The following is a 13,625-nucleotide window of genomic DNA, read 5'->3' as shown; positions in this document are numbered from 1 at the left end:
TTGTATTTCCTTTTCTGTGAGCTGCCTGTTTATATCTTTTTCTTGTTTTCCCATGGGATTTGGCCATCTTTTTGTTGATTTTCAAGGGCTTTTAACATATGAGAGGAGGTCGGGTGCAGTGGCTCACACCTGTAATCCCAGCACTTTGGGAAGTGGAGGCGGTCAGATTACTTGAGCTCAGGAGTTTGAGACCAGCGTGGGTAACATGGTAAAACCCAGTCTCTACAAAAAAAAAAAACTTAGCCAGGCATGGTGGCATGTGCTTGTGGTCCCAGCTGCTGGAGTGAGGCATGAGGATCTCCTGAACCCAGAAGGTCAAGGTTGCAGTGAGCCGTGATTTTACAGCACTGTACTCCAGCAAGACCCCGCCTCCAAAACAAAAACATATGAGAGGAATGACCCTACATGACATGGGTTGCAAATTCTTTTTCATTTCACCATTTGCCTTTAGCTGATGTTGGGTTTTGCCGTGCAAAAAGGTTTTGATCGTGATACGGGCTAGATCACCTCAGCCAACTCAGTTACCAGGTCTGCGCTAATGCACTAGGCAATTGGTCTTACTAACAAGTGCAGTGGTTTGTTTAAAGGCTACAGAGGGCAGGGGTTGGGAAACTTTTTCTGTAAAGGGTCAGACAGTAACTATTTTAGACGCTGCGGGCAACCAGGTCTCTGTTCCAACTGCACAGCTCTGCCATTGCTGCATGAAAGCTGCCACATCAACGAGACATAAATGAATGAGAGAGGCAGTGCTTCTGTAAAAGAAGCATTGCTATTCTGTTATTCTTAAGAACAGACAGAGGCTGGATGGGCCCTGGATCACAGCCTGCTGATCCGGCACAGAGGCTACCAGGGGCCTCCCTACCCCAGGCTGCAAATCTTCCTGCTACTGCATTTGGTCTCCGCGTCAATCCACCCCGAAGCATAGGAAGATGACTTCACTCAGTTCTCTAGTCTGGGGCCCAGCCTTTACACCCTGCTCAGCAGGGACTTACCGAGAGCTTCCTGGCCCGGAACCAAAGCACCAAGCCCCAGCAGCCATAGGTGGCCCGTTGGTTTCCACGTTTTACAGCTGCCTTGGTGACCCCTGTCGCCGCCCTGAACCAGGGTCTTAGCTAGTGACAACTCAGGGCCTAGACACACTCGAATAGTGGGGAGTCTGGGGGAGATGTTTCTGGCCACGTCCCCACGAGCACCAGGACCCAGAGCGCCCTCCATCACTGCCCACTCTGAGCCCCTCCACACCCAAACGTTTCTCACTCATCTCCTATGCACAAGAAAACCTAATAATGTAATGTGTTCGTAAGAAAAACAGTAAACAGAAGATCATACAGTTATTTGAAGTGCCTAAGGAAAAATCTTGCTTTTTACCTTTAGCCACAATTAAATCTTCCAGGCCAGGCTTAATGGCTCATGCCTGTAATCCTAGCACTTCGTGAGGCCAGGCAGGAGGATGGGTTGACCCCAGGAGTTTGAGACTAACCTGAACAATAGAGAAAGACCCCCATTTCTACAAAAAAAAAAAGTGCTCGCTTCAGCAGCACATATACTAAAAAATTGGAATGATACAGAGAAGATTAGCACGGCCCCTGCACAAGGATGACATGCAAATTCGAGAAGCTTTCCATGTTTCTTATAATATTAAAAAAAAAAAAAAAAGCTGATCATGGTAGTGCTTGCCTGTGGTCCCAGCTACTCAGGAGTCTGAGGTGGGAGGATTGCTTGAGCCTGGGAGGTTGAGGCTGGGAGGCTGAGCCTGGGAGGCAGGGGCTGTGGGGCTGAGGCTGCGGGGCTGAGGCTGTGGGGCTGGGGCTGCGGGGCTGAGGCTGCGGGGCTGGGGCTGCGGGGCTGGGGCTGCGGGGCTGAGGCTGTGGGGCTGGGGCTGCTGTGTGCTATAATCACACCGTTGCACTTCAGTCCCAGGGACAGAGTGAGACCCTGTCTAAAAAAAAGGAATCTTTCTGGCATTGAACAGGCTTGGAGAAATTATGGCAGAGTGCTACATTAGCTGCCTCCTTGCCTTTTAAGGACCAAGGACGACCCTTTTGGAGTTTCTTTATAGAACCACAATCTACAAAATTGGTGCCAAAGGGGATTTTATGTTAACTGTCATCAAGGCCTTGAATAGATTCTTTCCTGGGATCCACAGATTTGCATATTAGGTATATGATCAATAACACCAACTTCATTCATTTTTGCATACTGGAAGGAAGGTCAACTTTCCCTTCTCACAGGTTTCGTTGTAGTTGTGGTTACACATGCAGGAAGAAAGCCTGAAGGGCTCCTACGGCTCACTGAAGCTAGGTCATCTTTAACATTTACGTTCCGTGCTTTTACATAGGAAGGAATTTTTTAAGGACAAGGAGATGTCAACAGTTGTTAATAAATTAGCAACAACAACTAAAAGCCGGTAACAAATACAGTGTCTCCAGAATGGAAATGGAAATGACTAACATTTCAGTCCCTTCTTTGCTAATTTTTTGTATTTTTAGTAAAGATGGGGTTGCACCAATTTGGGCAGGCACAGAGATGCATTTCTAAAGGTGATGCTGGCTGCAGAGACCTGTGGGAGAGCCTGCAGGGGACCTATCTGGAGGCACTTGCTGTCATTCAGCAAGAGTGGGAGGCTGGGTCCACAGTGGAGGGGTATGAAGGCTTTGGAGAGATACTGAGGGCTTGAAGAGGGGTGGGAAATGAAGGAAGGGAGAGGGTGTTTCACCGATGACCCCTCCCCACACCCCCATCTCTTGCTTTGCTGGCTGACTGGCACTTCAGGCAAGGTTCTGGGAAGGCTTCTGGGTGACGGATGCCCTCCTGCACATCCTCCACATGCTTGGCACCTGTGACTTGTCCTAAGGCGCCCCTGGGATAAGCTGGACCCAGCTCTAAAGTTACTGACTACCGCCATGTATGCTTGGAGAAGCAGAAACCTCTTCATCCCTCCCCTGTCTTCTGCACTCTCCCAGGCATCACGTGCCCTGCCCCCGTGTCCGTGGAACACGCAGACATCTGGGTCAAGAGCTACAGCTTGCACTCCAGGGAGCGGTACATTTGTAACTCTGGTTTCAAGCGTAAAGCCGGCACATCCAGCCTGACCGAGTGCGTGTTGAATAAGGCCACCAACATCGCCTACTGGACAACCCCCAGTCTCAAATGCATCAGTGAGTAGCCCATGCCGCCCCACCTTCCTCACCCCTACACCCCGCCGAGGCTGCACGGAGAGAAGACCCCATCTTGGGGGTCAAGGGATCTGTGCTGAGGTCTGGGGCTAAGGACACCCGTGGGGGCCGGGCGCGGTGGCTCACGCCCGTAATCCCAGCACTTTGGGAGGCCGAGGTGGGTGGATCAGTTGAGGTCAGGAGTCCCAGACCAGCCTGGCCAACATGGTGAAACCCCATCTCTACTAAAAATACAAAAACTAGCCTGTAATCCCAGCACTTTGGGAGGCCGAGGCGGGTGGATCACGAGGTCAAGAGATCGAGACCATCCCGGTCAACATGGTGAAACCCCGTCTCTACTAAAAATACAAAAAATTAGCTGGGCACGGTGGCATGTGCCTGTAATCCCAGCTACTCAGGAGGCTGAGGCAGGAGAATTGCCTGAACCCAGGAGGCGGAGGTTGCGGTGAGCCGAGATAGCGCCATTGCACTCCAGCCTGGGTAACAAGAGCGAAACTCCGTCTCAAAAAAAAAAAAAAATACAAAAACTAGCCAGGCATGGTGGCATGTACCTGTAATCCCAGCTACTGGGGAGGCTGAGACAGGAGAATTTCTTGAACCCAGGAGGTAGAGGTTGCAGTGAGCCAAGATCGTGCCACTGCACTCCAGCCTGGGCAACAGAGCAAGACTCTGTCTCAAAAAAAAAATAAAAAATAAAAAAAGACACCAGTGGGTTCCTCAGCAACAGCTCCTGATGTTGGAAATACACAGGCACTGGGGTCACAGAATTTGGGTTTAAATCCCGCCTCTGCCGTCTACCACCCGGGAGGCCTTGGGCCACTTGTGTGACGTTCTGGCACTCTGGCTGCTCATCTGGAAAACAGACCTAATGTCCACACTGCAGGCTGTGGGAGGGTGGTGTGAAACCAGGTAAATATTAACTCTTATTACATGTAGTGCTTTGATTTAAGATGATGCTGGCAAGAGAATTGGGCCGCAGAGCCGGGCACGCGCTCATGAGCACACTAGCGTGAGAAATTTTTGGATTTCTCATGAGAAAGTGGATGTCGGAAGCCGTCACTACTCCTCCCTCATGGCCCAGCCCTGGGGATGAGATCAAGGCTTCCCTTTGCTCAGTCACCTGTGCATGGTGTCCAGCAGGAGTGAGGGAAGGTGGCAAGAATCAACTTTTTTTATAAACCATCCACACCTGAATAAACATCCCAGAAGCAGCCAAATCACCTCAGGTGGGAGCCACTAGGGGCTGTTTCTGGAACCCTCAGGCCCACCTCTGCTCCCCCTCTTCCTTCCTCTGGAAAAATAAAGATTAACCCAGGGGCTTCCAAGAGATTTCCCATTCAACGAATGTGGAATGCAGGCTCCCCTCCTTCCCCAGCTCGCCTGCGGGGCAGGGATGAGCACACCCCGCAGGGGCCGTCCCATAGCTCACGCCCTCCGCAGCAAGGGAGCTCCTAGGGGGCCGGACATTCCCTCCGGCTTTGTAGTGCTAGCTCAGCCTCCTCCCCTAGAACAGAGCAAGTCACACAGGCAGCAGAGGTAAGGCAGGGAGGAAGCCTCCGACAGATTCCGAGAAATCGCTCGCTGGGGACGCAGCACCCGTGGCACCAGTGGGTAATGAGAAAGCTGAGCGTGGCAGGGTGAGCAGAATCTGTGGGAACGACAGCGGGTCTTACCTCGCCAGTCCTGGGACTCCCCAGAACCTGTAAGCCTGGGGTAAAAAAGGGCTTTCTCACTGCAGGGAAAGTCAGGTCTCCTCAACGCTCCATGTCCTTTTGGCAAATGGATCCAGAATGGAATGGAGAAGAGCTGTGGGGTCCAAACAGGGTCAGGATGAGAGAGGAAAGAAGAGAAGCTGAGAGCCAAAGACTGGAGGCGTCTTTAGGTTTCACCTGGCCCAAAGGATCCTTCCACCTTCTGACCACGCACAACCTCCTCGGTTATGCTTCCCAACCTCTTGCGCTTTGAATGATGTTTTTCCTGCTAAACAAACGAAATGGAAGCCAGGTACGGTGGCTCACACTTGCAATCCCAGCACTCAGGGAGGCTGAGGTGGGAAGGATTGCTTGAGCCCAGGAGTTTGAGACCAGCCTCAGCAACCTAGCAAGACCCTGCCTGACTCTACAGAAAAAAATTAAAAATTAAAAATGACCTGGGCGTTGAGGCATGTACATGTGGTCCCAGCTACTCAGGAGACTGAGACAGGAGGGTTGCTTGAGGCTGGGGGGTCAAGCTGCAGTAAGCTGTGACATAGCAATGCCCTCCAACCTGGGCAACAGAGCGAGACCCTGTCTCAAACAGAATCTATCGAGTGATCATTTATTTTCCCAAGAATAACCAGTATTATAAAATTGAACTGATATTATGAATATCATCTCAGCCAAAATAAATTTGATCTTTAACTTGTGCAGTCTTTTTGGAAATGAAAGAAAAATAGCGTGCAGTCTGTCTTTGGACTTGGGCGGGGAAACACTTTATTTCTCGTGCTTCTAACGTGTCCCAGGAAACCAGATGCCTCCACTGTAAGCTCTGGTGTTGATATGTTTTATTCGTATCCAGTTCTGAGGCCAGCCCAGATTCCAGCCTCAGGACCTTCAGTGCCCTGTGGTTACCCTCTCTCTAGGAGACCCTGCCCTGGCTCGCCAAAGGCCAGCACCACCCTCCACGGTAACGACGGCAGGGGTGACCCCGCAGCCAGAGAGCTTCTCCCCTTCTGGAAAAGGTAAGAAGGTCAGAAAATTCTTGAGGACACCTCTTCCCTCCAAACACCCAGCACCCCCAGCACCCCCACCCCTGTCAACCTTCACCAATCCCTCAGATTCAGGACCTCCGTGGTATGTCACTGCAGACTTAGGCAATAATACAAACATCTTATTCAATCAAGAATAAGAACCTCCAGCCTCATTTTCTTTTTCAAATCAAAGTTGCTTTATATCCAGGTTTTATATGTGCAGAATTAATAGTGGTTTAAAACCCACTAATAAGTCAGATCATATTTAGTTGTAGACACTTACCTTTGCCTAGAACTGAAAGCAGATTGAGGTTTGAGCTCGCATGTGTATTAGCCCTCAACAGCTTCATGGGTGCCGGCAGAAAAGAGAGCATTCCAGGATGGGAGGCCAGCAAGCAGCGGGAGCTTTGGCATGTTTGCATCAATTCCCTCTTCCCGTAGCCCACAGGGGCGGCACGGGTGGACCTGAACAGACGCCTCTCTGCTCAGCGGGCTGCACCGTAGAAGAGGACTGCAACCTCTGCCTCCTGGGTTCAAGCGATTTTCCTGCCTCAGCCTCCCAAGTAGCTTGGATTACAGGTGCCCACCACCGCACTCAGCTAATTTTTGTATGTTTAGTAGAGACAGGGTTTTACCATGTTGACCAGGATGGTCTGGAACTGCTGACTTCAGGTGATCCGCAAGCCTCAGCCTCCCAAAGTGCTGGGATTACAGGCGTGAGCCACTGCACCGCACCAGGCCCCCAGGTGGTTCTTAAGCAGCCAAGACAGGCCTGCAGCTTGAGGGAGGAAGAAGCGGCTAAACAAGGTTCCTTCCTAGTGAGTCACCTGCGCACAGACGGAGGAAGCGGGTGAGGGGCTGGCTTCACTGAAACTCCAGGTGATTCTACAATTCCTTTGATGCTATCACACTGGTTCACCTAAGAGAGGAACACAGTCAAGTAGCCTCTCCCAGCCCCGCCTTCGCATCGCAAATTCCTGGTCCGATGGCCATTGTGGAGACGCAGCTGTGCAGTCAGAAGCTCCGAAGTGAGAGCAGGCTTTGACTCGGGCTGGCACGACCGTGGGCACTTGGCTATGGACGCCTTGGTGTGCTCTGTCTGCAGGGAGCCCTGGAGCGTTGGCAGTGAGGGTAGGGTGAGGAGGTGACAAAGGATTAAGGGGCGTGAGGACTTCTCATGACCTGCTTGGCTGGGACATCATGGGAACGCGGCAACACCAATGCATCCGGAGAGCCACGGCGCTCAGCCCCACATTTTCCAAATGCCACCGCTGTCACAATGGAAGACACATTTTCCACGGAGAGGGAACAGCAATTACACCACACCCTTACAGTGCAGGGGCAGCCACCTTCCAGGGAAGGAAAGGAAGACAGGGAGGACGTGGAACGCAAGGCAGCCTCTGGTCCTGAGAGCAGAGCTCACCAGGACGCTCTCCTCCAACACAGCCTGGAGAGTTCAGGCCAGAGCCCGGGCTTCCCGTGTTTCACCTGCAGCAGCTCCGAGCGGCCTCAGCCAGCGCAGCTCCACCTGCTCTCGGCGGAGCCTCCAACACTGGGCCTGCCTTCTCTAGTAAACAAGCTCAACCACTCAGATAGCTGATATCTTTTCTTTTCTTTTTTTTTTTTTTAAGAGACAGGGGTCTCACTCCGTCCCCCAGGCTGGAGTGCAGTGCCTCAATTATAGGTCACCGCAGCCTCGAACTCCCAGGCTCAAGTGACTCCCACCTCAGCCTCTCAAATAGCTGAAACTATAGGCACACGCCCACCACCCTTGGATAATTTATTTTTATTCTAGTTTTTATAGAAACAGGGTCTTGTGGCAGGGCATGGTGGCTGACGCCTATAATCCCAGCACTTTGAGGGGTCGAGGCAAGTGGATCACCTAAGGTCAGGAGTTTGAGACCAGCCTGGCCAACATGACGAAACCCTATCTCTACTAAAAATGCAAAAATTAGCCGGGCATGGTGGTGGGCACCTGTAATCCCAGCTACTCAGGGGTGCTGAGGCAGGGAGAATTGTTTGAACCCAGAAGGCAGAGGTTGCAGTGAGCTGAGATTGCACCACTGCACTCCAGCCTTGGCAGGAGCAGGACTCCATCTCAGAAAAACAAAGACAAAAAGAAAAAGCAAGGTCTCGCTGTGTTGCCCAGGCTGGTCTCAAATTCCTGGGCTCAAGCCATCCTCCCGCCTCAGCCACCCAAAGTGTTGGGATTATAGGCATGAGCCACTGTGTCCGGCTGATCTTTTCTTTACATGTGCAGTGATTGTAGTCGTGTTCTTTAGTGCACTCACAGGTCCTATGGTCCTTCCAGAGGGACAGCTATGCCACCCTCTCAGGGAGCAGTTTGCTGGGGAGCGGGAGGGCTGGCCAGGGTGACTCACCACAGCAGCTCTCACATCACCCCTCCGCAGCTGGGAGGAGGGGAGTCTGCCCAGCGACGTTCTCCCTGTCTTGGACTCTCCTACAGAGCCTGCAGCTTCATCTCCCAGCTCAGGCACCACAATGGCCACAACAGCAGCTCTTGTCCTGGGCTCCCGGCTGACGCCTTCAAAATCACCTTCCACGGGAACCACAGGGATAGGCAGTCACGAATCTTCCCACAGCCCCTCTCAGACGGCAGCCAGGACCTGGGAACTCACAGCATCTGCTTCCCACCAGCTGCCAGGTCAGCACTCACTTTGCCCCAGGAGAGGTATTCCCCACTGTGGCTTCTGAGATAGGGGCTGAGATCCATCACAAGGCAGCTTTATACCATTGAACCAAAGTCAGGACTCACTGGGCACTCTGCTGCCCCCGGCCACCAGCCTCCTGGCCTGGCCTCTTTCTCTGTGGCTTTGTCCTTGGGGCAGCTAGAAAAGCAAGCCCACCACCCCCACCAGAAGTGGCAGGACCAGCCTTATCACCTGCACGGAGAGCCTGTGCTGAGAGTCTGAGTGGCATCTGTGCCCTCTCACGGTGGGAGGTGGTGGCAGCTGCCTGCAGTCTGGGGCCAGGATCTGTGGAATGGAGGAGCTGTAGGTAAAGTGGACCTTCTCTAAGGCTTATCTGATTCTTAAGTGTGGCCAGCACTTCAGTGAGCTACCCTGCTTGCTTGCTCTTTGCTAAAACGAGTCTGGTTATGCCAACCATGTGTCTCCCAGGGTGCTAAGATGGGAGCTGAGCTGTGCAGAGTTTCTCCTGCTTCATGAGGAACTAGGACCTCTAGGACTCAAGCTGTGACACTGTCCTTTCTTTTCCGCAGATGCGTATCCAGCGGGTAACAGCAGCACCATAGGTAAGTTTGTCCCTTTGTCCAGTATGTTTATGATTGAGGTGACCGCAGTCCCAGGGTGCTGGGGGGTCCTGGCCCAGGCCTGCCGCCCAGCACAATCCTGACAGCGGCCCCTTCCACTCTCAGAAGATTGCCATCAGATAAAAAGTTAAAAAAAATAGCCGATTTATGGAATTCTCTGTTTGATGCGCCTATTTTTCTTAATATTGGTAGCTTCTAGCTGTCAAGCTACCGGAGTTGAACCCAGAGAGCTGGCACCCAAAACAGGGCTCCAGGCCAGCTCTTCACAGCTCTATGCAGCAGGGTCCACCTCCCATGCAGGGAGCATCCGAAAACACAGGTTCCGGCTGCCGGCATGGACGCTGTAGCATCTCTGCCACAGGCTGCCCAGCCCTCTCCACAGCGTGGCACCGTGCACCCAGAGAGGCTGTCCACATTTTCAGTATAAAACGCTCCTCTTGGCCAGGCGTAGTGGCTCACACCTGTAATCCCAGCACTTTGGGAGGCCAAAATTAGAGGATCACTTGAGGCCAGAATTTGAGGCCAGCCTGGTCAACATAGCAAGACCCCATCTCTATTTAAAGAAAGAAAAAGAAAAAAAGTTAACAAAACAAAATAAAACAAAAAAACGCTCATCCTTACAGAAGACACACGCAATGCTAAGGCTAGGAGAATAGGAATGAGAATGTGCTCGTGATGATAGGAAAAGGGGGATGCGTTTGCAAGACTAAAAGAAAAAGATGAAGGGAGAGGAGGAGAGAGGAGAACAGGAGGACGAAAGGAAGCATGCAGGGAGGAAGAACGCCGGTAATGAGAAGAATGCAAGTCATGCTTCAGGCTGGCAAGCTTCCAAAGTAACAAAAAACCCAACTGTAATTTGATATGGGCAAAAATTATTGTGATCTTCTGTTCATAAATTTTCCTGCTAGAGAATGATTCGTATTTTTGTGGTCTCATTTTTACCTGCATTAAACCTCATCTGGGAAAACATCAAGTGATTTTGGATATTTTAGCAGTTAGTTGATTAGAATAGTTTAAAAAACAATCAGACCGGGGAGGTAGCCCACACCCAAAATCCCAACACTTTGGGAGGCTGAGGCAGGCCCATCACTGGAGGCCAGGAGTCCAAGACCAGCCTGGCCAACATGACGAAACCTGTCTTTACTAAACATACAAAAAATTAGCCGGGCGTGGTGACACATGCCTGTAATCCCAGCTACTGGGGAGGCTGAGGTGGGAGAATTGCTTGAACCCAGGAGACAGAGGTTGCAGTGAGCTGTGATCATGCGACTGCACTCTGGCCTGGGCAACAGAACAAGACCCTGAGGCCAAGGCGGGAGGATCACCTGAGGTCGGGAGTTCAAGACCAGCCTGACCAACATAGTGAAACCCAGTCTTTAAAAAAAAAAAAAAAAAAAGATGAAAAGTAAATCCCATTTCTAACTCAAAAATCCCCTTGCAATGAGGAAGCAGCCCTTGCTATCAGATTTCTGGGCATCCTTCCGGAGGGACCGTATAAACAAGCTCAGAGGGGCGAAGGGAGGCTGGGCCGCCGCTTTATTTCTTCTGCTCTCCACCGTATTTCTTTCCACTTGCTGGCATAGCTTGTAGGTCCTCCCACATCAGGACACAGAAACCACCTCATCCTTTTTAACAGCTATAGAATATTCCATCATATGGAATTCCCACCATTTACTTAGCCAACCCCCTATCTGGACATGTGATTGCTACATTCTGTGGTTATCTTACAAACAGCGATTAATTGAAAAATCCATAGGTGCAAGAATATCTTTGGATAAAATCCTACATGTACAATTCGGAGGTCATTTCTTTCTATACAGATTTTCCAACAACTATTTGATGATGGGCTATAATCTATAATCTGCTTTTTCTAGTTCATGACTTTTATTAGATTAAAAAATTGGCCAGGCGCTGTGGCTCATGTCTGTAATCCCAACACTTTGGGAAGCCGAGGTGGGCAGATCACTTGAGGCCAGGAGGTTGAGACCAGCCTGGCCAATATGGTGAAACCCTGTCTCTACTAAAAATACCAAAATTAGCCAGGCGTGGTGGTGGGCGCCTATAATCCCAGCTACTCAGGAGGCTGAGGCAAGAGAATTGTTTAAACCCGGCAGGCAGAGGTTTCAGTGAGCTGAGATCATGCCACTGCACTCCAGCCTAGGAGACAGAGCAAGACACACACACATACACACACACACACACTCAAAAACTTTCTCCCAAATTCTGAAATGTAATGTAATATACATTAACCAAACACCTACAGTGCACAAAGACACTTCTGTTCAAAGAAGTGTGGAAATACAGAGATGCCACACACACAAAAACTTTAGGTCTTTTAATCTGGATCAGCCACCCTGAGATCTAAGAGCACAGGTTACGTGTGGCACATACACTCAGTGGCCCCTTGGACATCAGAGGACGGTGCTATTTCTGCATGAATACGCAATCAGTTGAGCTCATCTTCACAAGAAAATACTAATGATGCTTTATCACAGTGGTTGCTCAGTAAATTCACTGACATTTTAATCAACCCATTGATACTACCAATATCATAATTTGCTTTTTAAAATAACTTATATAAATGATTAGCAGTACTTTTTTGTTCTTTTTAATTCAACAGAAAATGGTAAATAGTAGATGCTTAATAAATATCAAATGAGTAAGCAAATGCATGGGTGAATTTGAGGGCTTTAACATTTTAATAAATATTTAAGAACTATGCTTCATAGTTTCATTGTCTTAAATATCTACTGGCTTATTTGGAAGCCCTTTTTTTATTATTCAATTTTCTTTTACCTCAAGTTCCGAGATACATGTGCAGGACATGCAGGTTTGTTCCATAGGTAAACATGTGCCATGGTGGTTTGCTGCACCCATCAACCCATCACCTAGGTATTAAGCCCCGAATGCATTAGCTGTTCTTCCTGATGCTCTCCCCACCCCTCCCCTCCACACAGGCTCTGGTGTGTGATGTTCCCCTCCCCGTGTCCATGTGTTCTCATTGTCTCATTGTTCAGCTCCCACTTATGAGTGAGAACATGCAGTGTTTGGTTTTTCTGTTTCTGTGTTAGTTTGCTGAAGATGATGGCTTCCAGTTCCAACCATATCCCTGCAAAGGACATGATCTCACTCCTCTTTATGGCTGCATAGCATTCCATGGCATATATGTACCACATTTTCTTTATCCAGTCTATCATTGATGGGCATTTGGGTTGATTCCATGTTGGCAGCCCTTTTTATCAATAACTTTCTACAGTTATGACAATATCTGGTCTCCCATCCCTGACTAAGTTGTTCTTGAAGACTCCTGATTGTAAAGGAAAAGGTCAGCAGGCCACATGACGGCACTGCCACTGCCATGCTGCTTTAGCACCCAGGCGTGAGGGCTGACTGCTCAGGATGCGTCATGCCTCTGTGCTTTCACGGCTGAAGTAAGTTTCTGCAGTCGATTCCCTCAGCCTTTGACAGAAAGTGCCTCTATGTCGTATCATTTATTCAATACAGACCGAGTCTCTGTTCAGTGCCAGGAATGGTCTTAAGCTGTTATAAAATGCAGAATCCTCATTAAAAAGCAAATGTCACTTTAAATTTACTTCAATTTATGGAACTTTAAAAGCCTAAGTTGATCAATTAAGTATTTATTGAGTGTCTACTGTGAACCCAACACTAATTATATGCTTAGTGCAATAGAAATAGAAAAGAAACCACTAGCCAAGCATGGTGGCTCTTACCTGTAATCCTAACACTCTGGGAGGCCAAGGCAGGTGGCTCGTACCTGTAATCCTAACACTCTGGGAAGCCAAGGCGGGAGGCTAATACCTGTAATCCTAACACTCTGGGAGGCCAAGGTGGAGACTCCTGTGAGCCCAGGAATTTAAGAGACCAGCCTGGGCATTTCATTACAAAAAATGAAAATGAAAAAATTATCCAGGTGTAGTGATGTACAGTTGTCCAAGCTACCTGGGAGGCTGAGGTAAGAGGCTTGCTTGAGCCTGGATTTCGAGGATACAGTGAGCTATGATGGTGCCACTGCACTCCAGCCTGGGCTACAGAGTGAGACTCCATCGAAGGAAGGAAGGAAGAAGGAAGGGAGGGAGGGAGGGAGGAAGGAAGGAAGGAAGGAAGGAAGGAAGGGAGGGAGGGAGGGAGGGAGGGAAGGAAAGGGAGGGAGGAAGGCGCTGCACAGAGTACTTGAGTTGATGCTCTTCTTCCAAAACCGCCCTCATCCGATGCAGGCACACAGGAGCTCTGGCCATAGTGACACACGGGTATTACTACCCAATGACGGGCCTAATTGGTCAGGGTGCTGCTGAAGAACGTTTTCATCATGCATACCAAGCATTGTTCCTGGCTGTCTCAGGGGCCTTCTCTGTCCTGGACCCAATCTGCACACAGGCTGAAGGGGGCTGGTGCTCCCGTGGTTTTCATG

At 50.0% G+C, this 13,625-nt stretch overlaps 1 protein-coding gene and 1 non-coding gene across 2 annotated transcripts in view; both read left to right on the top strand.

The window, feature by feature from the left end:
* IL15RA (interleukin 15 receptor subunit alpha) overlaps positions 1–13,625 on the top strand; it is a gene marked incomplete at its 5' end in the record, with an annotated part of 30,936 nt that overhangs the window by 10,797 nt on the left and 6,514 nt on the right. Inside the window, 4 exons of the mRNA XM_064369038.1 lie at positions 2,964–3,158; positions 5,797–5,895; positions 8,372–8,569; positions 9,146–9,178. Of these exons, the coding sequence (XP_064225108.1) occupies positions 2,964–3,158; positions 5,797–5,895; positions 8,372–8,569; positions 9,146–9,178 (525 nt within the window). The remainder of the gene's footprint in view (positions 1–2,963; positions 3,159–5,796; positions 5,896–8,371; positions 8,570–9,145; positions 9,179–13,625) is intronic.
* LOC135271590 (U6 spliceosomal RNA) lies at positions 1,523–1,631 on the top strand. The gene has a single exon (XR_010339717.1). It is a non-coding gene; the product is annotated as a U6 spliceosomal RNA (small nuclear RNA).

This window comes from Aotus nancymaae, unplaced genomic scaffold (assembly GCF_030222135.1).
Source record: "Aotus nancymaae isolate 86718 unplaced genomic scaffold, 86718_ANA_hifiasm-v0.15.2.pri h1tg000083l, whole genome shotgun sequence".
In the NCBI taxonomy this organism is placed as follows: Eukaryota; Metazoa; Chordata; class Mammalia; order Primates; family Aotidae; genus Aotus; species Aotus nancymaae.
Note: the sequence above shows the minus strand (reverse complement) of the source record. Positions and strands in the feature narration are given on the sequence as shown.